Source organism: Heterodontus francisci, chromosome 6 (genome assembly GCF_036365525.1).
Source record: "Heterodontus francisci isolate sHetFra1 chromosome 6, sHetFra1.hap1, whole genome shotgun sequence".
In the NCBI taxonomy this organism is placed as follows: Eukaryota; Metazoa; Chordata; class Chondrichthyes; order Heterodontiformes; family Heterodontidae; genus Heterodontus; species Heterodontus francisci.
In genome coordinates, this window is record NC_090376.1 from 5,140,479 (window position 1) to 5,164,445 (window position 23,967).

Genomic DNA, 23,967 nt, shown 5'->3' on the forward strand with positions numbered 1-23,967 from the left:
CCAATCACTACCCCCTAACTATACTTTCCCCTATCACTACCCCCTGACTATACTTTCCCCTATCACTACCCCCTGACTATACTTTCCCCTATCACTACCCCCTAACTATACTTTCCCCTATCACTACCCCCTGACTATACTTTCCCCTATCACTACCCCCCTGACTATACTTTCCCCAATCACTACCCCCTAACTATACTTTCCCCTATCACTACCCCCTGACTATACTTTCCCCTATCACTACCCCCTGACTATACTTTCCCCTATCACTACTCCCTAACTATACTTTCCCCTATCACTACCCCCTGACTATACTTTCCCCTATCACTACCCTCTGACTATACTTTCCCCTATCACTACCCCCCTGACTATACTTTCCCCTATCACTACCCCCCTGACTATACTTTCCCCTATCACTACCCCCTAACTATACTTTCCCCTATCACTACCCCCTGACTATACTTTCCCCTATCACTACCCCCTAACTATACTTTCCCCTATCACTACCCTCTGACTATACTTTCCCCTATCACTACCCCCTAACTATACTTTCCCCTATCACTACCCCCTGACTATACTTTCCCCTATCACTACCCCCTAACTATACTTTCCCCTATCACTACCCCCCTGACTATACTTTCCCCTATCACTACCCCCCTGACTATACTTTCCCCTATCACTACCCCCCTGACTATACTTTCCCCAATCACTACCCCCTGACTATACTTTCCCCAATCACTACCCCCTGACTATACTTTCCCCTATCACTACCCCCTAACTATACTTTCCCCTATCACTACCCCCTGACTATACTTTCCCCTATCACTACCCCCTGACTATACTTTCCCCTATCACTACCCCCTAACTATACTTTCCCCTATCACTACCCCCTGACTATACTTTCCCCTATCACTACCCTCTGACTATACTTTCCCCTATCACTACCCCCTGACTATACTTTCCCCAATCACTACCCCCCTGACTATACTTTCCCCTATCACTACCCCCTAACTATACTTTCCCCTATCACTACCCCCTAACTATACTTTCCCCTATCACTACCCCCTGACTATACTTTCCCCTATCACTACCCCCTGACTATACTTTCCCCAATCACTACCCCCCTGACTATACTTTCCCCAATCACTACCCCCTGACTATACTTTCCCCTATCACTACCCCCTAACTATACTTTCCCCTATCACTACCCCCTAACTATACTTTCCCCTATCACTACCCCCTGACTATACTTTCCCCTATCACTACCCCCTGACTATACTTTCCCCAATCACTACCCCCCTGACTATACTTTCCCCAATCACTACCCCCTGACTATACTTTCCCCTATCACTACCCCCTAACTATACTTTCCCCTATCACTACCCTCTGACTATACTTTCCCCTATCACTACCCCCTGACTATACTTTCCCCAATCACTACCCCCCTGACTATACTTTCCCCTATCACTACCCCCTAACTATACTTTCCCCTATCACTACCCCCTGACTATACTTTCCCCTATCACTACCCCCTAACTATACTTTCCCCTATCACTACCCCCTGACTATACTTTCCCCTATCACTACCCCCCTGACTATACTTTCCCCTATCACTACCCCCTGACTATACTTTCCCCAATCACTACCCCTCTGACTATACTTTCCCCAATCACTACCCCCTGACTATACTTTCCCCTATCACTACCCCCTGACTATACTTTCCCCAATCACTACCCCCCTGACTATACTTTCCCCAATCACTACCCCCTGACTATACTTTCCCCAATCACTACCCCCCTGACTATACTTTCCCCTATCACTACCCCCTAACTATACTTTCCCCTATCACTACCCCCTGACTATACTTTCCCCAATCACTACCCCCTGACTATACTTTCCCCTATCACTACCCTCTGACTATACTTTCCCCTATCACTACCCCACTGACTATACTTTCCCCTATCACTACCACATTCCTTTTCACTCCCTCCACTTGAATGGTGTCCTGCATTATGGTGCCATGGTCAGGGCAATCATTGATCCTGCAGTCCTTGTTCTCATCCGCACAGGTACCAAGACCCTCGTACCAGTTGCTCAAAGTCAGGGGCTGAGGCTCCTCAATCACTACATCCTGGATCCCCCTAGCTGTCTGACTCACAGTCGCACCCTCCCGTCCCTGACCATTGACCAACTCTGAAGTTCTACCTCACTTAATTGATGTGACTGCCTCCTGAACAAAGTGCCCAGGTAACTCTCCCCCTCCCTGATGCTCCACAATGTCTGCAGCTCAGACTCCAGCTCAACAACTCTGAGCCCACCTTACTCGAGCTGCGGACACTTACTGCAGTTATGGCTGTATGCGACTGCAATGGTCTCCGCAAACTCCCATATGTTGCGGTTACAACACACCACCTGCCCTGCCATGTCTGTCTGAACGTAATTATTTATTAATTTGATTAGTTCATTAGTAAACGAATTCTTTTTCATTGAATTGATTGTTGTTTTATTAATTAATTGGTTTATCTAGTTTAAGTTACTAATTTAGTAAAGTCACATCAAGTTACAGTTTTCTACCTTCGAGGCAAAATATAAACACTCACCAGCTACTAAAAAAAGAATAAAAAGCAGAAACTCCTTCCCTCTCTGCACCAAACTGCCGACTTTAGTGCTCAATTTATGAAAAACTCCTTCACAATCACTCTGTGCTCCACAGGGACTGGTTGAGGTGAATGGTATCGATACATTTAAGGGGAAGCTGGATAAACACATGAGGGAGAAAGGAATAAAGGATATGGTGATAGGGTGAGATGAAGAGGGGGTGGGAGGAGGCTCGTGTGGGAGCAGAGAGACTGGCATGGACCAGTTGGGCCGAATGGCCTGTTTCTGTGCTAGAAATGCTGTGCTATTTAAATGGCCTAGATCTAATTTTGGAGATTGCGACCCGCTTACTCAGAGATCCCCTGTCCTAAGGTAAGCTTCTCTCTGTACTTACCTCATTGGGGTCACAGAGAACTGATCTCTGTGGTCCTGATCTCTCCAACTCTCATCTCTGTAATTTTTAAAATATTTATCCAATTCCCTTTTGAAAGTTACGACTGAATCTGCTTCCACCGCCCTTTCAGGCAGCGCGTTCCAGATCACAACAACTCGCTGTGGAAAAAAATCCTCATCTCGCCTCTGGTTCTTTCCCCAATTATCTTAAATCTGTGTCCCTCTGGTTACCAACCCTCCTGCCACTGGAACCAGATTCTCCTGATTTACTCGATCAAAACTGTTAAGAGTTTTGGTCGTAAGAACAGAAAAGCAGAATTTCTTTTTAAAGGTGTGAAATTTGTTGTTGTTCGAAAAAACCTGGGTGTGCTTGTAAAAAGAACACAGAAAGTTAACATGCAGGTACAGCAAGCAATTAGGAAGACAAGTGGCATGTTGGCCTTTATTGCAACGGGATTGGAGTACAGGAACAAGGAAGTATTGCTACAATTGTACAGCATTTTGGTGAGACCACATCTAGAGTACTGTGTGCAGTTTTGGACACCACATTTAAGAAAGGATATACTTGTAGTGGAGGCAGTACAGTGAAGGTTCACTAGATTGGTCCCTGAGATAAGGGGATTGTCCTATGATGAGAGGCTAAGTAAATTGGGCCTGTATTCTCTGAAGTTTAGCAGAATGAGAGGGGATCTAATTGAAATATATAACTCATTTAACAATTCTCATCCATGTTTTTAAATCCCTCCCCCCTCCCTATCTCTCCTCCAGCCCCACAAACCTCCGAGATCTCTGCACTCCTCCAATTCTGGCCTCTGCAGCATCCCCGATTTTAATGGTTCCACCATTGGTGGCTGTGCCTTCAGCTGCCTGGACCCTAAGCTCTGGTATTTCCTCCCTAAACCTTTCCTGCAAGAAATAGGAGCAGGAGTCGACCACGTGGCCCATCGAGCCTGCTCCGCCATTCAAAACCATCGTGGCTAATCTTAGGATTCAACTCCACTTTCCTACCCACTCCCCGTATCCCTTGATTCCCTGAGACTCCAAAAATCTATCTATCCCAGCCTTGAATGTATTCAACGATGGAGCATCCACAACCCTCTGGGCTGGAGAATTCCAAAGATTCACAACCCTTCGAGTGAAATAATTTCTCCTCATCTCAGTCCTGAATGATCATTCCTTTATCCTGAGACTGTGTCCCTATGTTTTAGATTCCCAGCCAGGGAATCTCATTGTCTACCCTATCCAGCCTCTTTAGAATCTTATATGTTTCAATTAGATCCCCCCTCAAAGAACATAGGCCCAATTTATTAACCTCTCATAATAGGACAACCCCCTCATCCCAGGGACCAATTTAGTGAACCTTCACTGCACTGCCTCCAGTGCAAGTATATCCTTTCTTAAATGTGGAGACCAAAACTGCACACAGTATTCCAGATGTGGTCTCACCAAAACCCTGTCTAATTGTAGCAAGACTTCTTTATTCCCGTACTCCAACCCCCTGCAATAAAGGCCAACATTCCATTTTCCTTCCTAATTGCTTGCTGCACCTGCATGTTAACTTTCTGTGTTCCTTGTACAAGCACCCCCAAGTCTTTTTGAACATTGACGCTTACAAGTTTCACACCATTTAAAAAATATTCTGCTTTTCTATTCTTACGACCAGTGAATAACTTCACATTTCCCTACATTATACTCCATTTGCCATCTTGTTGCCCACTCACTTAACCTGTCTATATCTCTTTGCAGCCTCTCTACGTCCTCCCCTCAGGTTACCATTCCACTGAGCTTTGTATCATTGGCAAACTTAGATACATTACTCTCTGTCTCTTCATCTAAGTCATTAATATAGAGTGTAAATAGCTGAGGCCCCAGCACTGATCTTTGTGGCAGTCCACTATCCAACTTGAAAATGCCCCATTTATACCCACTCGTTGCTTCCTGTCTGTTAACCAATCATCTATCCACGCTAATATATTACCCCCAATGCCATGAGCCCTTATCTTACCAATTAACCTTTTGTGTGGCATCTTATCAAATGCCTTTTGGAAATCCAGGTATACTACTGATTCCCCTTTATCTACCCTACTAGTTACAACCTCAAAAAACTCTAATAAATTTGTCAAACCAGATTTCCCTTTAGTAAAACCATGTTGACTTGTTCTAATCATACTGTGCTCTTCTAAGTGCATTGTTAAGACTTCCTTAATAATAGATTCCAGCATTTTCCCAACGACTAATGTTAGGCTACTGGCCTGTAGTTCCGTTTTCTCTCTCCCTCCTTTCTTGAAAAGCAGTGTAATATTTGCCAACTTCCAATCTGATGGGACCTTTCCTGAATCTAAGAAATTTGGAAAATCCTAGCTAGCACATCCACTATATCTGCAGCTATCTCTTTTAGAACCCTAGGGTGTAGGCCATCAGGTCCTGGTGATTTGTCAGATTTTAGTCCCTTAAGTTTCTCCAATACTTTTTCTCTGCTGATATGAATTTCCTTAATTTCCTCACACTTTTTAGCCCCGAGGTTACTGTCTATTTCTGGTATGTAACTTGTGTCTTCTACTGTAAAGACAGACACAAAATATTTGTTCAATGCCTCTGCCATTTCCTCATTCCCCATGATAGTTTCTCCTGTCTCTGCTTCTAAGGGACCAACGTTAACTTTATCTACTCTCTTTTGATATACCTATCAAAGCTCTTACAATCTGTTTTATATTACTGGCTAGTTTACTCTCATATTCCATTTTTTCCCTTTTTATCCACCTTTTGGTGGCCCTTTGCTGGTTTCTAAAACATTCCCAATCCTCAGACCTGCTACTCTTTTTTGCAACATTGTAAGCCTCGTCTTTTAATCTAATACTATCCTTAACTTCCTGAGTGAGGTCTTTCTTGCTGAGTTTTTATTTTTCAAAAGGAATGTATTTTTGTTGAACATGTTGAATTGTTTCATTAACAGTTTCCCACTGTTCATTTACCACCATACCTTCCAGTCTATTTACCTTAACCAGTTCTCCCCTCATGCCTAACTAATTGTCCCCTCCATCTCCTCCTTTAAGACAATCCTTAAAACCTACCATTTTAACCAAGCTTTTGGTCACCTGTCCCTAGTGTCCCCTTATGTGGCTCGGTGTCAAATTTAGTTTCATAATTGCGCCTGTGTAGCAATGTGGGCTGTTTTACTAAGTTAAAGGTGCTATATAAATGAAAGTTATTGTTGCCGTTTCTCGCCACAGTCCCTCATCCTGTACTGTTGTGCTGAATTTCCTGCTTATTAACTCCGTCAAAGTTATTCCCTATTTTCAGGTGAATCTCAGTTCTGATTTTCACCCTTTTCAGTTTTCACTCTAATTTGACATTTTGCTTCTTCGCAAAAAAATCGATTTGACAAACCAAACAAAAAACAATCACTGGAAATAAAGAAGACACTCTGTACAGTGCAAGTACAAATCATGTTTAATAAAAGGAAAAGTCATTCATCTGCAAGGTTTTGAATTTCTTGTTATTTTGTTAAAGGCATTTTATATGGATTAAATAATTAGCAACGTTAAGTGAACCTCCACTCCTCACCACACCCCTCATAGCAGCAGAAGTGGTTTCTCCCAGGCCGGATTCCAGAAAGGTCTTGGATGTGGCCAGCCAATCATCACAACCATTGTCATGGAGCTGTTACACCAATTGATCAATCAAAACACACCGCTTCAAGTTGTCAGCCAATCATAAAACACTATTTGAGGTAGAGCTGTCAACCAATTACAATATTCTGTTGGAAGCTTCCACCCAATCACAGCGCACAGCTCTGAAGTTCCCAGCCAATCATAACAGTCTATTGCCTGAGTCCAAGCTAGTTTTGTCGGGATAGTCCACGATTGCTCAATGGTGAGGGTTTTGGGGGATTGGGGGAGAATCCTGGACAATCCCATGAGTGACAGATTGGTAAAATTATTTTGGTATATTTCTCATTTCTTCAAGATTGTAAACCGGTGTGTCCTGTAGTGGAATTGATTTTCCAACCAGACAGCAGACAACAATTATAGCTGCCAACTCTCCAAGAATGCCCTCTGAAGTCTCCAGGAATTGAAGACTAATCTCCTGCTACAGCACTGAGGAGGCCATTCAGCCCATCACGCCTGGACACTGTTGCAAGCAACAAAGGAGAAAAATCATGGTGGGGGGGTGGTGTTAAAAATAATTATCTTTTTAAAAATTTTCTTCAAACATTTTCATTTATTGGTTAATACAAATATTGGAGATTGTGGGGTAGAGAAAGGAGGTTTGACTGAGAGTTAAACATCATTCAATTGGGTAATGAGGAGTCTCTTTTTCAATTGGTTAGGAAGGCAGGACATCATCATGATGGGCTTCTCGGATGACCAATGATGAGAGTGTGGGGGGCGGGGCAGTAAGAGGCAATTGGATAAAGGGTTATAGGGGAGTCTAGGACAACTCTTTCAAAGGCCCAGTATAGACACGATGGGCCGAATGGCCGCCTTCTGTGCTGCAAACATTCTCAGATTGTCATGGGCACTTGGAGACTGTTTCTTGGGATGTGGAGATCATCCTATGAGGAGAGATTGAGTAGCCTTGGCCTATATTCCCTCGAGTTTAGAAGAATGAGAGGTGATCGCATTGAAACAGGTAAAATTCTTGAGAGACTTGACAGGATGGATGCTGGGAGTAAGTTTCCCCCGGCTGGGGAATCTAGAACACGGGGTCACAGTCTCAGGGGAAGGGGTCGGCCATTTAGGTCTGAGATGAGGGGAAATTTCTTCACTCAGAGGGTTGGGAATCTTTGGAATTTGCTACCCCAGAAAGTTGTGGATGCTCAGTCATTGTGTATATTCAGGAGAAAGTTTGTTAGATTCTTGGATACTGAGGGAACTAAAGGATGTGATGGGTAGTGTGAGAAGGTGGAGTTGAAGTAGAAGATCAGCCATGTCCTTGTTGAATGGTGGGGCAGGCAAGAGGGGCCGAATGGCCGACTCCCGATCCTATTCCTCATGCTTTTATGTGAAAGGAAACAGAATGTTCTATTTCTTGGCTTCCCGCATCCCAATCCCATGTCCAATATTTTTGTAACTAGTCAACAAAGATAATTTTTAATGTCTCCATGATTTTTCTCTCTGGTTCTTTTGATTCCAGCAGCTTTCTGGAGATTAATTCTTTAATGAAATCTTTCATTTCCTGGCATCTCTAGGGCCCTCCTGGAGAATTTGGCAGCTCCTAGTATCCGGTCATTGTTTAACCATTCGTGTCCCGGTGCTGAGAACGGTCGCTCGTTGTGCCCTTTGACCTATGAGCAGTTCCATCTGCTGGGATGGTCGGAGACTCGATCTCTCCTTTTCCACTGGTTGGGTCAAGTCAACATGAGCTAGAAGCTGGCACAGCGATGAAACAGTGACTGTAGTGTCTCTGGCCTGTACCATTACTGACCAATGGCAGCAGAAATCGCACTTCCGCTCAGCAGCTTTCCGGCTGGGGATTGGGGGGGAGGGGGGAGGGGTGTGGGTGACCCACGGCCAAGAATTGGCAGCACAGGTTCCGACCTCAGTGATTTTCAGTCCGAAGCATTTCCTGAAACTCGAGGTGTGAGGTGAGGGAGTCCCTGGCTTGGAATTATCCAGAGCATCAGCTGGGACGAAGGCTTTTGTAAAGTTTTCCCGCCGCTGAAGGTTTTAGTGCAACAAAAAAAAAAGGCATTGGGTGTGTGTCACACTTCCTGCTCTGTCACGTCAGTATGCAGCTCTTGGTGCGCTTGTTGTGGTTTCTGTGCAGCACAGCGCGTGTCGCCTCCTCAAACACATCGACAACCCCCTCAAAGAGCAGCGCTGAGCACTCCACGTACTTAACAGCCTTGATCTTCCTGGCCAGGCTAGCGCCCTGCTGGTAACTGACCGGTGCCAGCTCACGCTTGAGCAGGCTCAGGACGGTGGCTGGGTCATGCCGGAGGTCCTTCTTGGTGCCCACCAGAAGCACCGGCACATTGGGACGATGTCGTTTGACCTCAGGGTACCAATCGTTCCAGACATCGTCAAAGGAACTCGGGTCACAGATGGAGAAGCAAATGATGAAGATATCCGTCTGGGGGTAATAGAACTGACGGATGGAGAGTCTGTGTTCCTCCTGGGGTGCTGTATCCCACAGGTTCAGGATGACCATCCGCTCGTCCACTGTGATCTGCGTACTGACCGTATCGAAGACCGTAGGCAGACTGTCCCTGGGAAAGGCGCTGGTGGTCAAGCAGACAATCAGCGAGGTCTTCCCCACCAGCTCGTTGCCCAGCAACATTACCTTGATGGTTACCATCGTCCTGAGACGGTTCCCAGACAACCTGAAACAAATACAATCATAAATTAACAAACCAACTTGCATTTCTATAGCACCTTTCACCACCTCAGGATGTCCCAAGCACTTTGCAACCAATCAAATACTTTCAGTAGTCACTATTATAACGTGGGAAACACGGTGAACAATTTGTGCACAGCAAGATCCCACAAACAGCAACGTGATAACGACCAGGTAATCTGTTTTAGTGATGATCAGTGAGGGATAAATCATGGCCCCAGAAAACCAGGGAAAACTCCCCTGATCTTCTTGACAATAGTGGACATGGGACCCTTTACATCTACCTGGCAGGGCCTTGGTTCAACATCTCACCTGAAAACCAGCACTTCTGACAGTGCAGCACTCCCTCAGTACTGAACCGCCGACAGTGCAGCACTCCCTCAGTACTGACCCGCCAACAGTGCAGCACCCCCTCAGTACTGACCCTCCGACATTGCAGCACTCCCTCAGTACTGACCCTCCGACATTGCAGCGCACCCTCAGTACTGACCCTCCGACAGTGCGGCACTCCCTCAGTACTGACCCTCCGACATTGCAGCGCACCCTCAGTACTGACCCTCCGACAGTGCGGCACTCCCTCAGTACTGACCCTCCGACATTGCAGCACTCCCTCAGTACTGACCCTCCGACATTGCAGCGCACCCTCAGTACTGACCCTCCGACAGTGCGGCACTCCCTCAGTACTGACCCTCCGACAGTGTGGCATTCCCTCAGTACTGACCCTCCGACAGTGCGGCATTCCCTCAGTACTGACCCTCCGACAGCGCAGCACTCCCTCAGTACTGACCCTCCGACAGCGCAGCACTCCCTCAGTACTGACTCTCCGACAGCGCAGCACTCCCTCAGTACTGACCCTCCGACAGCGCAGCACTCCCTCAGTACTGACCCTCCGACAGCGCAGCACTCCCTCAGTACTGACCCTCCGACAGCGCAGCACTCCCTCAGTACTGACCCTCCGACAGCGCAGCACTCCCTCAGTACTGACCCTCCGACAGCGCAGCACTCCCTCAGTACTGACCCTCCGACAGCGCAGCACTCCCTCAGTACTGACCCTCCGACAGCGCAGCACTCCCTCAGTACTGACCCTCCGACAGCGCAGCACTCCCTCAGCACTGACCCTCCGACATTGCAGCACTCCCTCAGTACTGACCCTCCGACAGTGCAGCACTCCCTCAGTACTGACCCTCCGACAGTGCAGCACTCCTTCAGTACTGACCCTCCGACAGCGCAGCACTCCCTCAGTACTGACCCTCCGACAGCGCAGCACTCCCTCAGTACTGACCCTCCGACAGTGCAGCACTCCCTCAGTACTGACCCTCCGACAGTGCAGCACTCCCTCAGTACTGACCCTCCGACATAGCAGCACTCCCTCAGTACTGACCCTCCAACAGTGCAGCACTCCCTCAGTACTGCCCCTCCGACAGTGCAGCACTCCCTCAGTACTGACCCTCCGACATTGCAGCACTCCCTCAGTACTGACCCTCCGACAGTGCAGCACTCCTTCAGTACTGACCCTCCGACAGTACAGCACTCCCTCAGTACTGACCCTCCGACAGTGCAGCACTCCCTCAGTACTGACCCTCCGACAGTGCAGCACTCCCTCAGTACTGACCCTCCGACAGTGCAGCACTCCCTCAGTACTGACCCTCCGACAGTGCAGCACTCCCTCAGTACTGACCCTCCGACAGTGCAGCACTCCCTCAGTACTGACCCTCCAACAGTGCAGCACTCCCTCAGTACTGACCCTCCGACAGTGCAGCACTCCCTCAGTACTGACCCTCCGACAGTGCAGCACTCCTTCAGTACTGACCCTCCGACAGTACAGCACTCCCTCAGTACTGACCCTCCGACAGTGCAGCACTCCCTCAGTACTGACCCTCCGACAGTGCAGCACTCCCTCAGTACTGACCCTCCGACAGTGCAGCACTCCCTCAGTACTGACCCTCCGACAGTGCAGCACTCCTTCAGTACTGACCCTCTGACAGTGCAGCACTCCCTCAGTACTGACCCTCCGACAGTGCAGCACTCCCTCAGTACTGACCCTCCGACAGTGCAGCGCTCCCTCAGTACTGACCTTCCGACAGTGCAGCACTCCCTCAGTACTGACCCTCTGACAGTGCAGCACTCCTTCAGTACTGACCCTTCCACAGTCCTCAATACAAAATGATGAATTGTTTTGTGGGAGTAAATAAGGAGAAACTCTTTCAAGTGGCAGGAGGGTCGGTAACCAGAGGGACACCGATTTAAGTTAATTGTCAAAAGAAACAAAGGAGAGATGACGAAACTATTTTTTACGCAGTGAGTTGTTGTGATCTGAAATGTGCTGCCTGAAAGGGTGGTGGAAGCAGATTCAGTAATAACTTCCAAAAGGGAATAGGATAAATACTTGAAAAGGAAAAAACCTCACAAGCACACACACACATACCACCGGGATCGGCAACGGCAAACCTGGCCATGTCGACCTTGCAAAGTCCACTGTACGAGCAACTGGGGGGCTTGTGCCAAAGTTGGGAGAGCTGTCCCACAGACTAGTCAAGCAACAGCCTGACATAGTCATACTCACCGAATCATACCTGACAGACAATATCCCAGACACTGCCATCACTATCCCCGGGTATGTCCTGTCCCACCGGCAGGACAGACCCAGCAGAGGTGGTGGCACAGTGGTATACAGTAGGGATGGAGTTGCCCTGGGAGTCCTCAATATCGACTCCGGACCCCATGAAGTCTCATGGCATCAGGTCAAACATGGACAAAGAAACCTCCTACTGATTACCACCTACCGCCCTCCCTCAGCTGATGAGTCAGTATTCCTCCATGTTGAACAGCACTTGGATGAAACACTGAGGGTAGAAAGGGTGCAGAATGTACTCTGGGTGGGGGACTTCAATGTTCATCACCAAGAGTGGCTCGGTAGCACCACTACTGACAGAGCTGGCCGAGTCCTAAAGGACATAGCTGCTAGACTGGGTCTGCAGCAGGTGGTGAGGGAATCAACAAGAGGGAAAAATCTACTTGACCTTGTCCTCACCAATCTGCCTGTCCATGACAGTATTGGTAGGAGTGACCACCGCACAGTCCTTGTGGAGACAAAGACCCGCCTTCACATTGAGGATACCGTCCATCGTGTTGTGTGGCACTATCACTGTGCTAAATGGGATAGATTTCGAACAAATCTAGCAATGCAAAACTGGGCACCCAGGAGGTGTTGTGGGCCATCAGCAGCAGCAGAATTGTACTCAATCACAATCTGTAACCTCATGGCCCAGCATATCCCCCACTCTACCATTACCATCAAGCCAGGAGATCAACCCTGGTTCAATGAAGAGTGCAGGAGAGTATGCCAGGAGCAGCACCAGGCATACTTCAAAATGAGGTGTCAACCTGGTGAAGCTACAACACAGGACTATCTGCATGCCAAACTGCGTAAGCAGCATGCGATAGACAGAGCTAAGCGATCCCATAACCAACGGATCAGATCTAAGCTCTGCTGTCCTGCCACATCCAGCCATGAATAGTGGTGGACAATTAAAAAGCTACCTGGAGGAGGTGGCTCCACAAATATCCCCATCCTCAATGATGGAGGAGCCCAGCACATCAGTGCAACAATCTTCAGCCAGAAGTGCTGAGTTGATGATTCATCTCGGCCTCCTCCTGAAGTCCCCAGTATCACAGATGCCTGTCTTCAGCCAATTCGATTCACTCCACATGATATCAAGAAACGACTGAAAGCATTGGATACTGCAAAGTCTATGGGCCCTGACAATATTCCAGCAATAGTACTGAAGACCTGTGTTCCAGAACTTGCCGCGCCCCAAGCCAAGCTGTTCCAGTACAGCGACAACACTGGCATCTACCCGGCAATGTGGAAAATTGCCCAGGTATGTCTTGTACACAAAAAGCAGGACAAATAGAACCTGGCCAATTACTGCTCTATCAGTCAACTTTCAATCATCAGTAAAGTGATGGAAGGGGTCGTCGACAGTGCTATCAAGCAGCACTTGCTTAGTAGGGAAACTATTGGAAAAAATTCTGAGGGACAGGATTAATCTCCACCTGGAGAGGCAGGGATTAATCAGGGATAGTCAGCATGGCTTTGTCAGGGGGAGATCATGTCTAATTAACTTGACTGAATTTTTTGAGGAGGAGACTAGATGTGTAGATGAGGGTAAAGCAGTTGATGTAGTATACATGGACTTCAGTAAGGCTTTTGATAAGGTCCCGCTTGGGAGATTGGTTATGAAGGTAAGAGCCCATGGGATCCAGGGTAATTTGGCAAATTGGATTCAAAATTGGCTTAGTGGCAGGAGGCAGAGGGTGATCGTCAAGGGTTGTTTTTGCGAGTGGAAGCCTGTGACCAGTGGTGTACCGCAGGGATCGGTGCTGGGACCCTTACTGTTTGTAGTGTACATTAATGATTTAAAGTGAATATAGGAGGTATGATCAGTAAGTTCGCAGATGACACGGAAATTGGTGGTGTCGTAAATGGTGAGGAGGAAATCCTTAGATTACAGCACGATATAGATGGGCTGGTAAGATGGGCAGAGCTGTGGCAAATGGAATTTAATCCTGAAAAGTGTGAGGTGATGCATTTTGGGAGAACTAACAAGGCAAGGGAATATACAATGGATGGTAGGACCCTAGGAAGTACAGAGAGCCAGAAGGACCTTGGTGTACTTGTCCATAGATCACTGAAGGCAGCAGCACAGGTAGATAATGTGGTTAGGGAGGCAAATGGGATACTTGCCTTTATTAGCCGAGGAATAGAATATAAGAGCAGGGAGGCTATGATGGAGCTGTATAAAACGCTAGTTCGGCCACAGCTGGAGTACTGTGTACAGTTCTGGTCACCGCACTGTAGGAAGGATGTGACTGCACTGGAGAGGGTGCAGAGGAGATTCACCAGGATGTTGCCTGGGCTGGAGCATTTCAGCTATGAAGACAGACTGAAAAGGCTAGGGTTGTTTTCCTTGGAGCAGAGAAGGCTGAGGAGGGACATGATTGAGGTATACACAATTATGAGGGGCATTGATAGGACAGATAAGAAGAAACTTTTTCCCTTAGCGGAGTGGTCAATAACCAGGGGGCATAGATTTAAGGTAAGGGGCAGGAGGTTTAGAGGGGATTTGAGGAAAAATTTTTTCACCCAGAGGGTGGTTGGAATCTGGAACACACTGCCTGAAGGGGTGGTAGAGGCAAGAACTCTCACAACATTTAAGAAGTATTTAGATGAGCACTTGAAACGCCATAGCATACAAGGCTATGGGCCAAGTGCTGGAAAATGGGATTAGAATAGATAGGTGCTTGATGGCTGGCACAGACACGATGGGCCGAAGGGCCTGTTTCTGTGCTGTATAACTCTATGACTCTAATAACCTGCTCAGTGATGCTCAATTTGGGTTCCGTCAGGGCCACACATCTACCCTGTAACGTGGAAAATTACCCAGGTCTGTCCTGTACACAAAAAGTGTACAGGGACAAGTCCAACCCGGCCAATTACCGCCCCATCAGCCTACTCTCAATCATCAGTAAAGTGATGGAAGGTGTCATCAACAGTGCCATCAAGCGGCACTTGCTTAGCAACAACCTGCTCAGTGACACTCAGTTTGGGTTCCGCCAGGGCCACTCAGCTCCTGACCTCATTACAGCCTTGGTTCAAACATGGACAAAAGAGCTGAACTCAAGTGGTGAGGTGAGGGTGACTGCCCTTGACATCAAGGCAGCATTTGACCGAGTATGGCATCAAGGAGCCCTAGCAAAACTGAAGTCAGTGGGAATCCGGGGGAAAACCCTCCACTGGCTGGGGTCATACCTAGCGCGAAGGAAGATGGTTGTGGTTGTTGGAGGTCATCACTGCAGGAGTTCCTCAGGGTAGTGTCCGAGGCCCAACCACCTTCAGCTGCTTCATCAATGACCTTCCTTCAATCATAAGGTCAGAAGTGGGGATGTTCGCTGATGATTGCACAATGTTCAGCACCATTCACAACTCCTCAGATACATTTTTAAAACATTGTTTGTGGGATGTGGGTGTCGCTAGCTTGTCCAGCATTTATCGCCCATCCCTAATTGCCCTTGAGTGACTTGCTAGGTCATTTCAGAGGGCAGTTAAGAGTCAACCACATTGCTGTGGGTCTGGAGTCACAGATTTCTTCCTTCCCTAAAGGACATTAGTGAACCAGATGGGTTTTTACAACAATCGACAATGGTTTCATGGCCATCATTAGACTAGCTTTTAATTCCAGATTTATTAATTGAATTCAAATTCCACCTTCTGCTGTGGTGGGATTTGAACCCATGTCCCCAGAGCAATATCCTGGGTCTCTGGGTTATTAGTCCAGTGACAATACCAGTATGCCACCACCTCCCCATGTCCTGGGTGACCACGTGTGTAGGAAGTGTCTCCAGCTGCTTCAGCTCGCAGTCAGGACTTCCGAGCTTGAGGGGCAGCTGGAGTCACTGCGGAGCATCAGGGAGCAGGAGAGTTTCCTGGATTATATGTTCCAGGAGGCAGTCACTCCACAGGCAGTGAGAGTACAGGATAGTAGGTGGGTGGCCATCCGGAAGAGTAGGAAGGGGCAGGAAGTGCAGGAGTCTTCAGGATGTGTGCTGCTCTCAGCATTGGAGACTGCTGGGAGTGACGACACCTTGAAGGAGTGCAGTCCAGAGCAGGGCACCAATGGGAAAGGAACTGCACAGGAGGGAACAGCAAAGTGCAGAAATGGCATTGTTGTAGGAGATTCTATAGTCAGGAGGACAGAGGCATTACTGTAACCGTTACCGTGAGTCCAGTAAGGTCTGTTGCCTCCCTGGTGCCAGGGTAAAGGACATCGTGGAGAGGGTGCAGAATATTCTGCAGGGGGAAGGGAATGAGCCAGACATTGTGGTACACGTTGGTACCAATGACATAGCAAGGTATTGATGTCCTAGATCAGACTTTCAGGAGCTGGGGAGAAAGTTATAAAGTAGGACCTTGAAGGGTGTAATCTCTGGATTACTCCCAGTGCCACGCATTAGTGAGAGTAGAAATCAGAAGACAGGGAGGATCAATCTGTGGCTTGAGGCATGGTGCAGGAGGGAGAGTTTCAGGTTCTTGTGGCACCTTGGATGACGAGGGAGATAGAGACTATGATGAAACCAAAAAAAGAGGGTGTACGAGGCACGTCAGGTGAATTCTTCAAGTGAGAACCAGGCCATGTACAATAAGTTGAGAGGGGAAATGAAGAGGAAAATAAGGCTGGCAAAGAGAGTATAAGAATAGAATGTCAATTAACATAAAAGGGAACCCAAAAATCTTCTACCGGCATGTAAATAGTAAGCAGATAGCAAGAGGTGGAGTGGGGCCTATTGGGTTAATAGGGTGATATATGCTTAAGAGGCGCAGGGCAAGGTTATGAGTACTTTGTATCGGTGTTTACTAAGGAAGAGGATGACAAAACATTGGCAGAAACGGAGAGGGTAGAGGTAATAGATGGGGTGAAAATTAATAGGCATGATGTACTGGAAAGACTGGCTGTTCTTAGAGTGGATAAGTCACCTGGTCCGGATGGCTTGCATCCCAGGTTGCTAAAGGAACTGAGAGTGGATATAGCGGAAGGGCTTGCCATAATCTTCCAATCTTCCCTCGATATGGGGGAGTGCCAGAGGATTGGAAAGTGGCAAATGTGACACCCTTATTCAAGAAAGGGTCTAAGGACATTCCTAGTAACTACAGGCTGGTCAGTTTAACATTAGTGGTGGGTAAGGTTTTAGAAACAATAATCAGGGAAAAAAATCAACAGACACTTGGAGAGGTTTATATTAATTAGGAATAGCCAGCGTGGATTTGTAAAAGGCAGATCGTGTTTCACTAATCTAATTGATTTTTTTGATAAAGTAACAGAGAACAGAGAAGGGAAAGCAATTGGACATTTTCTATATGGATTTTAAGAAAGCAGTTGACATAAAAAGGCTGGTTAACAAAATTGAGGCTCATGGAATAGGAGGGTCTGTGTCCAATTGGATAAAAAATTGGCTTAAGGATAAAAAACAGCGAGTCGTGGTAAATGGTTGTTTTTCAGACTGGAGGATGATAGACAGTGGTGTTCCCCAAGGGTCAGTGCTGGGACCACTGCTTTTCCTGTGCTGTAATGACTCTATGACTCACGTACACACTCACAGACACATTCTCACACATACACCCATGCATGCTCACAAGCACACTCATACTTGCACTTACACTCACTCCCACACACACGCACTCACAATCATACACACACTCACAATCACTTACACACTCACACTCACACTCACACTCAATCTTACACACATGCAGTCACAGAGTCAAAATAACAACTGAAGGGTTAATGACACTTCACACTATAGATTTCTCGGAGGCCGTTTCCCTCGATTATCATCATTTTCTAGAATTCCAAAAAAAATAGGGAACTGAAATTCTGAGGAACTGTGTCTTTAACGTGAGCCTAATCCTGACCTCAGGCCAGTAATCGGATGTGGATAACCTGACCTCATTGTTTGCCTCCCCTCCCCCACTGCCCGAGAGCATTGAGCGTAATTCCAACTCCATGTCCCTGACCTCACTCTGATCTTCAGGGATGCGGGTGGCTGTGGGGGGGTCGAGGAGGTGGGGGGGGGGGGTTAACTAGTTTTCCTCATTATATCTTCCAGGTCAGAACTAACCCGCAGAAAGGTTTTCCATTGCTTCAACAACAGAAACTTGCATTTATGTAGCGCCTTATAGCAAACCATCCTGAGGTGCTTCATGGTTATCAATCAAAATTTAACACCAAGCCACATAAGGAGACATTAGGTCAGGTGACCAAAAGCTGGGTTAAAAAGGTCGGTTTTAAGGAGCATCTTAAAGGAGGAGAGAGAGGCGGAGAGGTTTAGGGAGGGAATTCCAGAGCTTAGGGCCCCAGGCAGCTGAAGGCACGGCCACCAATGGTGGAGCGATTAAAATCAGGGATAATCCAGAGGCCAGAATTTGAGGAGTGCAGAAGTCTCTGGGAGTTTGTGGGGCTGGAGGAGATTACAGAGATAGGGAGGGGCGAGAGGCCATGGAGGGATGTGAAAACAAGGATGAGAATTTAAAAATGGAAACAGTGTAGGTCAGGGAGTGACGGGTGAATGAGACTAGGTGTGAGTTAGGATTAGAGTTTTGGATGACCTCAAGTTTCCGGAGGCTGGAATGTGGGAGACGGTCCTAGAGAGTGTTGGAATAGTTAAGTCTAGAGCTAACAAAGGCAAAAATGAGAGTTTCAGCAGCCGGTGAGCTGAGGCAGGGTGAAGATGTTAGTGAGGTGCAGAGGAAATGTGGATGTAGTTTTGCCAGTCCAGTTTGACAGGCAAAGACTCTGAAGTTAGTGGCAGGGAGCCTGGTGAAGGTGACTGAGCTGATTGTCTCTCTGGCCTGGGGAGGGGAGAATGATGAAGCAGTGCTCAGCACCTGCTCATATCAATATGACAGAGTGTGGAACACTGCCCAGCCCAGCGTGCTGGGACCGGTTTGTTACTGGCTTTGTTCTATTTTTACATAATACAAAGAACACTCATTTATAAAACATCTTTCACAATCTCAGGATGTCCCAAAGCACTTTACAGCCAATGACATACTTTTGAAGTGCAGTCACTGTTGTAATGTAGGAAACAAGCAAGATCCCAGAAATAGCAACGTGATAATGAGCAAATAATTAGTGTTTTCGTGATGTTGGTTGAGGGATAAATATCAGCCAGGACACCAGAGAGAACTCCCCTGCTCCATTTCAAAATAGTAGCCATGAGATCTTTTACCTCCAACCTGAGAGGAAGATGGGACCTCGGTTTAACTTCTCATCTGGAAGACTGCCCCTCTGACAGTGCAGCACTCCCTCAGTACTGACCCTCCGACAATGAAGGACTCCCTCAGTACAGACCCTCTGACAGTGCAGCACTCCCTCAGTACTGACCCTCTGACAGTGAAGGACTCCCTCAGTACAGACCCTCTGACAGTGCAGCACTCCCTCAGTACTAACCCTCCGACTGTGCAGCGCTCCCTCAGTACTGACCCTCTGACAGTGCAGCACTCCCTCAGTACTGACCCTCCGACAGTGCAGCACTCCCTCAGTACTGACCCTCCGACAGTGCAGCGCTCCCCCAGTACTGACCCTCTGACAGTGCAGCACTCCCTCAGTACTGACCCTCCGACAGTGCAGCACTCCCTCAGTACTGACCCTCCGACAGTGCAGCACTCCCTCAGTACTGACCCTCCGACAGTGCAGCACTCCCCCAGTACTGACCCTCCGACAGTGCAGCACTCCCTCAGTACTGACCCTCCGACAGTGCAGCACTCCCTCAGTACTGACCCTCCGACAGTGCAGCACTCCCTCAGTACTGACCCTCCGACAATGCAGCACTCCCTCAGTACTGACCCTCTGACAGAGCAGCACTCCCGCAGTCCTGACCCTCCGACAGTGCAGCACTCCCTCAGTACTGACCCTCCGACTGTGCAGTGCTCCATCAGTACTGACCCTCTGACAGTGCAGCACTCCCGCAGTCCTGACCTTCCAACAATGCAGTTCTCCCTCAGTACTGACCCTCCGACAGTGCAGCACTCCCTCAGTACTGCAGTGGCAGTGTCAACCTGGATTCTGTGTTCAAGTCTCTGGAGTGGGACACGAAGCCACGACTTTCTAACTGGTGTGAGAGTGCGACCCAAGATATTCCCTAACACGTTTGTATCTCAGGTTAAAGAAATCGTTTTGTCGTCTGAGAATTGAATCGAATCCCACCTCCAGCTCCTTTGCCCTGTCTGTAAACTCGAAAACCCTCCCTTCTACAGACTCTTCCTCGCACCCTCACAGTGTTAACATTGAGATGATTGCGCTGTCTCCTGTTTCCCTCTTACACACAGCCTCCCCTTCCTGCTCCACTGCTCCTGAAGCCCATGTTTGCTCTCACTCTTCCCACTGTCTACCCTTTTTCAGACTTGCTGTTGTTCCACACTGTTAGTCTCCGCTCTTCGCCTCAAGATAGGATCACCTCAGACAAACTTGGCTGAGCGGTGGCTCTCTCAAGGTCCAGTTTGGTGCAGAGAGCTGTGGATTTATTAGGTTGTTGGACAAACATTAAAGATCGGAGTGACAACTTACAACCAAGATTAGGTGTAGAATATGGCGGCACAGTGGTTAGCACCGCAGCCTCACAGCTCCAGGGACCCGGGTTCAATTCTGGGTACTGCCTGTGTGGAGTTTGCAAGTTCTCCCTGTGACTGCGTGGGTTTTCACCGGGTGTTCCGGTTTCCTCCCACAGCCAAAGACTTGCAGGTTGATAGGTAAATTGGCCATTATAAATTGCCCCTAGTATAGGTAGCTGGTAGGGAAATATAGGGACAGGTGGGGATGTGGTAGGAATATGGAATTAGTGTAGGATTAGTATAAATGGGTGGTTGATGGTCGGCACAGACTCGGTGGGCCGAAGGGCCTGTTTCAGGCTAAACTGAACTAAATACTGCAGGCAAGCTGCCTGGATTCTGTGCTCACTATACACTGGTCTCACGGCGAGTGAGTCACAATCTATGGGAAGTCAAATTGACAGTAACTGAACCGAGCCCACATCAATCTCCCTGCAAAGTCAAACTGTCAGCCAACCTGTCGAGCCTGCTCTTGAACTCACTGGAATTAAGAAATGTGACTTTCATTGGGGCAATCCGATACGTCAAATAGTTTTGGTTTAAATGTCACTGGAGAGACACTCACACTAGTCTAGTTTACAGATTTGGTGAATGAACAGTGCAGTTTTGGGCTGATATTCTGAATATTCTCCCCCACCATCTCTCTTATCCAAACTAGACCATGATTATTTTTAAATACAGTTTCCTTGCTTGCAGTATCAGGTGTACTGTGCACTTAAACATCTAATCACATGTCTGAAAGGACAGTACTAATAAGTCTGCTGAATTGCCCAGTCTAAAAATGGAGGGACTTTAAATAGCACTTCACTGTTGGAGGGTCAGTACTGAGGGAGCGCTGCACTGTCGGAGGGTCAGTACTGAGGGAGTGCTGCAGTGTCAGAGGGTCAGTACTCAGGGAGTGCTGCACTATCAGAGGCTCAGTATTGAGGGAGTGCTGCACAGTCGGAGGGTCAGTATTGAGGGAGTGCTGCACTATCAAAGGGTCAGTACTGAGGGAGTGCTGCACTGTCGGAGGGTCAGTACTGAGGGAGTGCTGCACTGTTGGAGGGTCAGTACTGAGGGAGTGCTGCACTGTTGAAGGGTCAGTATTGAGGGAGTGATGCACTATCAGAGGGTCAGTATTGAGGGAGTGCTGCACTGTCAGAGGGTCAGTACTTAGGGAGTGCTGCACTGTCAAAGGGTCAGTACTGAGGGAGTGCTGCACTGTCGGAGGGTCAGTATTGAGGAAGTGCTGCACTGTCAGAGGGTCGGTACTGAGGAAGTGCTGCACTGTCGGAGGGTCGGTACTGAGGGAGTGCTGCACTGTCGGAGGGTCAGTACTGAGGGAGTGCTGCACTGTCGGAGGGTCAGTACTGAGGGAGTGCTGCACTGTCGGAGGGTCAGTACTGAGTGAGTGCTGCACTGTCACAGGGTCAGCACTGAGGGAGTGCTGCACTGTCGGAGGGTCAGTACTGAGTGAGTGCTGCACTGTCACAGGGTCAGCACTGAGGGAGTGCTGCACTGTCAGAGGGTCAGTACTGAGGGAGTGCTGCACTGTCAGAGGGTCAGTACTGAGGGAGTGCTGCACTGTCAGAGGGTCAGTACTGAGGGAGTGCTGCACTGTCAGAGGGTCAGTACTGAGGGAGTGCTGCAATGTCGAAGGTGTCATCTTTCGATGAGATGTTAAATCGTGGCCCCGTCTGTCCTCTCGTGGATGCAAAAGATCCCACGGCCACTTTTGGAAGAAGAGCAGAAAATGACCAATGGGGCCAAATCCCTCAACCAACATCACTAAAAACAAATTATCTGGTCATTGTCACATTGCTGTTTTTGGGATCTTGCTGTGCGTAAATTTTACTGCTGCGTTTCCTACGTTACAAAAGTAACCAAACTTGAAAAAAGTACTTCATTGGGCTGTAAAGCGCTTTGGGATTATGAACAGCTCTATTCCTTCTTTACATAGAATGACACTGTATCTACAGCACTGAAACTGGCCATTCGGCCCATCTGCTCCGTGCTGCTGTTTCTGCTCCGCACGAGCCTCCTCTCACCCCCTCTCCATCTCACCCTATCCCCATATCCTTCTATTCCTTTCTCCCTCATGTGTTTATCCAGCTTCCCCTTCAACGTATCGATACTATTCACCTCAACCACTCTCTGTGGCAGTGAGTTCCACATTCTCCCCACTCTCCGGTTTCTCCTGAATTCCCGATTGGATTTATTAGTGACTATCTGATATTTATGCCCCTAGTTCTGGCTTCCCCCACACAAGTGGAAAGAATTCTCTCTCCCTATTAATGAAAGTATATGTTGCTGTCAAGCGCTGCGAAGGGTTAAATTAAATCTTACCCAGAGCTGCAGGATCCTTTCCCCAAGCAGTCGCTCCTCACAAGAGACCTTGATCCTGTCTGAGAGTTCACGACCAGTTGCGATGGGTCTCAGCTCGTTTACTGTGGGATCCTGTCATCCTGGGAAAAGCTGAAGCATTAACAGGAGCCCATGGAACACATCATCCCGAGACTCTCAGACACCAACTGGGTGCAGTTTGCATAATGAGAGGATATTATAGTCGATGGGTGGGGAGAGTTATTAAAATTCTCTGGGTGTGACTCTCCCCTCCCCCTCACCGCCCCTCACCACCCCCTCCCCCCTCCTCTCTGCCCTGTTTCTAGCACATTTCCCTGCTTTAAATACATTCACACGACAAGTAACAGTGAAACTGAGAGTCTGGACAGGAACATGCTGATTTTATCTGGGTGTGTGTGTGTGTTTTTTTAATGTATATTTTTTGGCACTTTCTGAAATTGTTTCATAGAATCACACCTCACGGAAGGAGACCTTTCGGCCCATCGTGTCTGTGCTGGCTCTTTGAAAGAGCTATCCAATTACTCTCACTCCCCTCCTTTTCCCTGTAAATTTTTCCCTTTCAAGTATTTATCCAATTCCCTTTTGAAAGTTACTGTTGAATCTGCTTCCACCGCCCTTTCAGACAGCGTGTTCCAGATCATCATAACTCGCTGTGTAAAAAAAAAAATCTTCCTCTCTCTCTCTGATTCTTCTACCTTAAATCTGTGTCCTCTGGTTACTGACCTTCTTGCTACTGGAAACATTTTCTCCTTATTTACTGTATCAAGACTCGTTACGATTTTGAACGCCTCGATTAAATCTCTCCTTTACCTTCTGTACTCTAAGGAGAACAATCCCAGCTTCTCCAATCACTCCACATTAACTGAAGTCCCTCGGCCCTGGAACCATTCCAGTAAATCTCCCTCCGCACCCTCTCCAAGGCTTGGCATCATTCTTATAGTGCAGTGCCCAGAATTGGACACAATGTGGGGAACTTTAACCCCTTAAAACAGGTGGTCCTGGGTCAGATGGGATTTAAAAATCTCAGACCCAACCCAACACCGCCTCAAATCTGGTTTGAATGGAGGCGGGACAATGAGGTGCCGGTGACCATCCCACTCCCAGGAGGTGGGTTACTCATTTAAATA

At 47.8% G+C, this 23,967-nt stretch overlaps 1 protein-coding gene and 1 pseudogene across 1 annotated transcript; one reads left to right on the top strand and one right to left on the bottom strand.

Annotated features, from left to right (window-relative positions):
* LOC137371064 (neuronal acetylcholine receptor subunit alpha-10-like) overlaps nucleotides 1-8,360 on the top strand; it is a 44,123-nt pseudogene extending 35,763 nt beyond the window's left edge.
* Nucleotides 6,440-23,071, bottom strand: LOC137371086 (rho-related GTP-binding protein RhoG-like). The gene is made up of 2 exons (XM_068033001.1): nucleotides 22,823-23,071; nucleotides 6,440-9,316 (listed from the first exon to the last, which is right to left on the bottom strand). Exon 2 carries the CDS (start codon nucleotides 9,289-9,291, stop codon nucleotides 8,713-8,715), a length of 579 nt encoding a protein of 192 aa, XP_067889102.1. The 5' UTR covers nucleotides 9,292-9,316; nucleotides 22,823-23,071; the 3' UTR covers nucleotides 6,440-8,712.
* Between the last annotated feature and the right edge of the window lie 896 nt (nucleotides 23,072-23,967).

Excerpts from the sequence above, each read along its gene's own strand:
- LOC137371086 (XM_068033001.1), bottom strand. The coding sequence starts at position 9,291 with ATGGTAACCATCAAGGTAATGTTGCTGGGCAACGAGCTGGTGGGGAAG.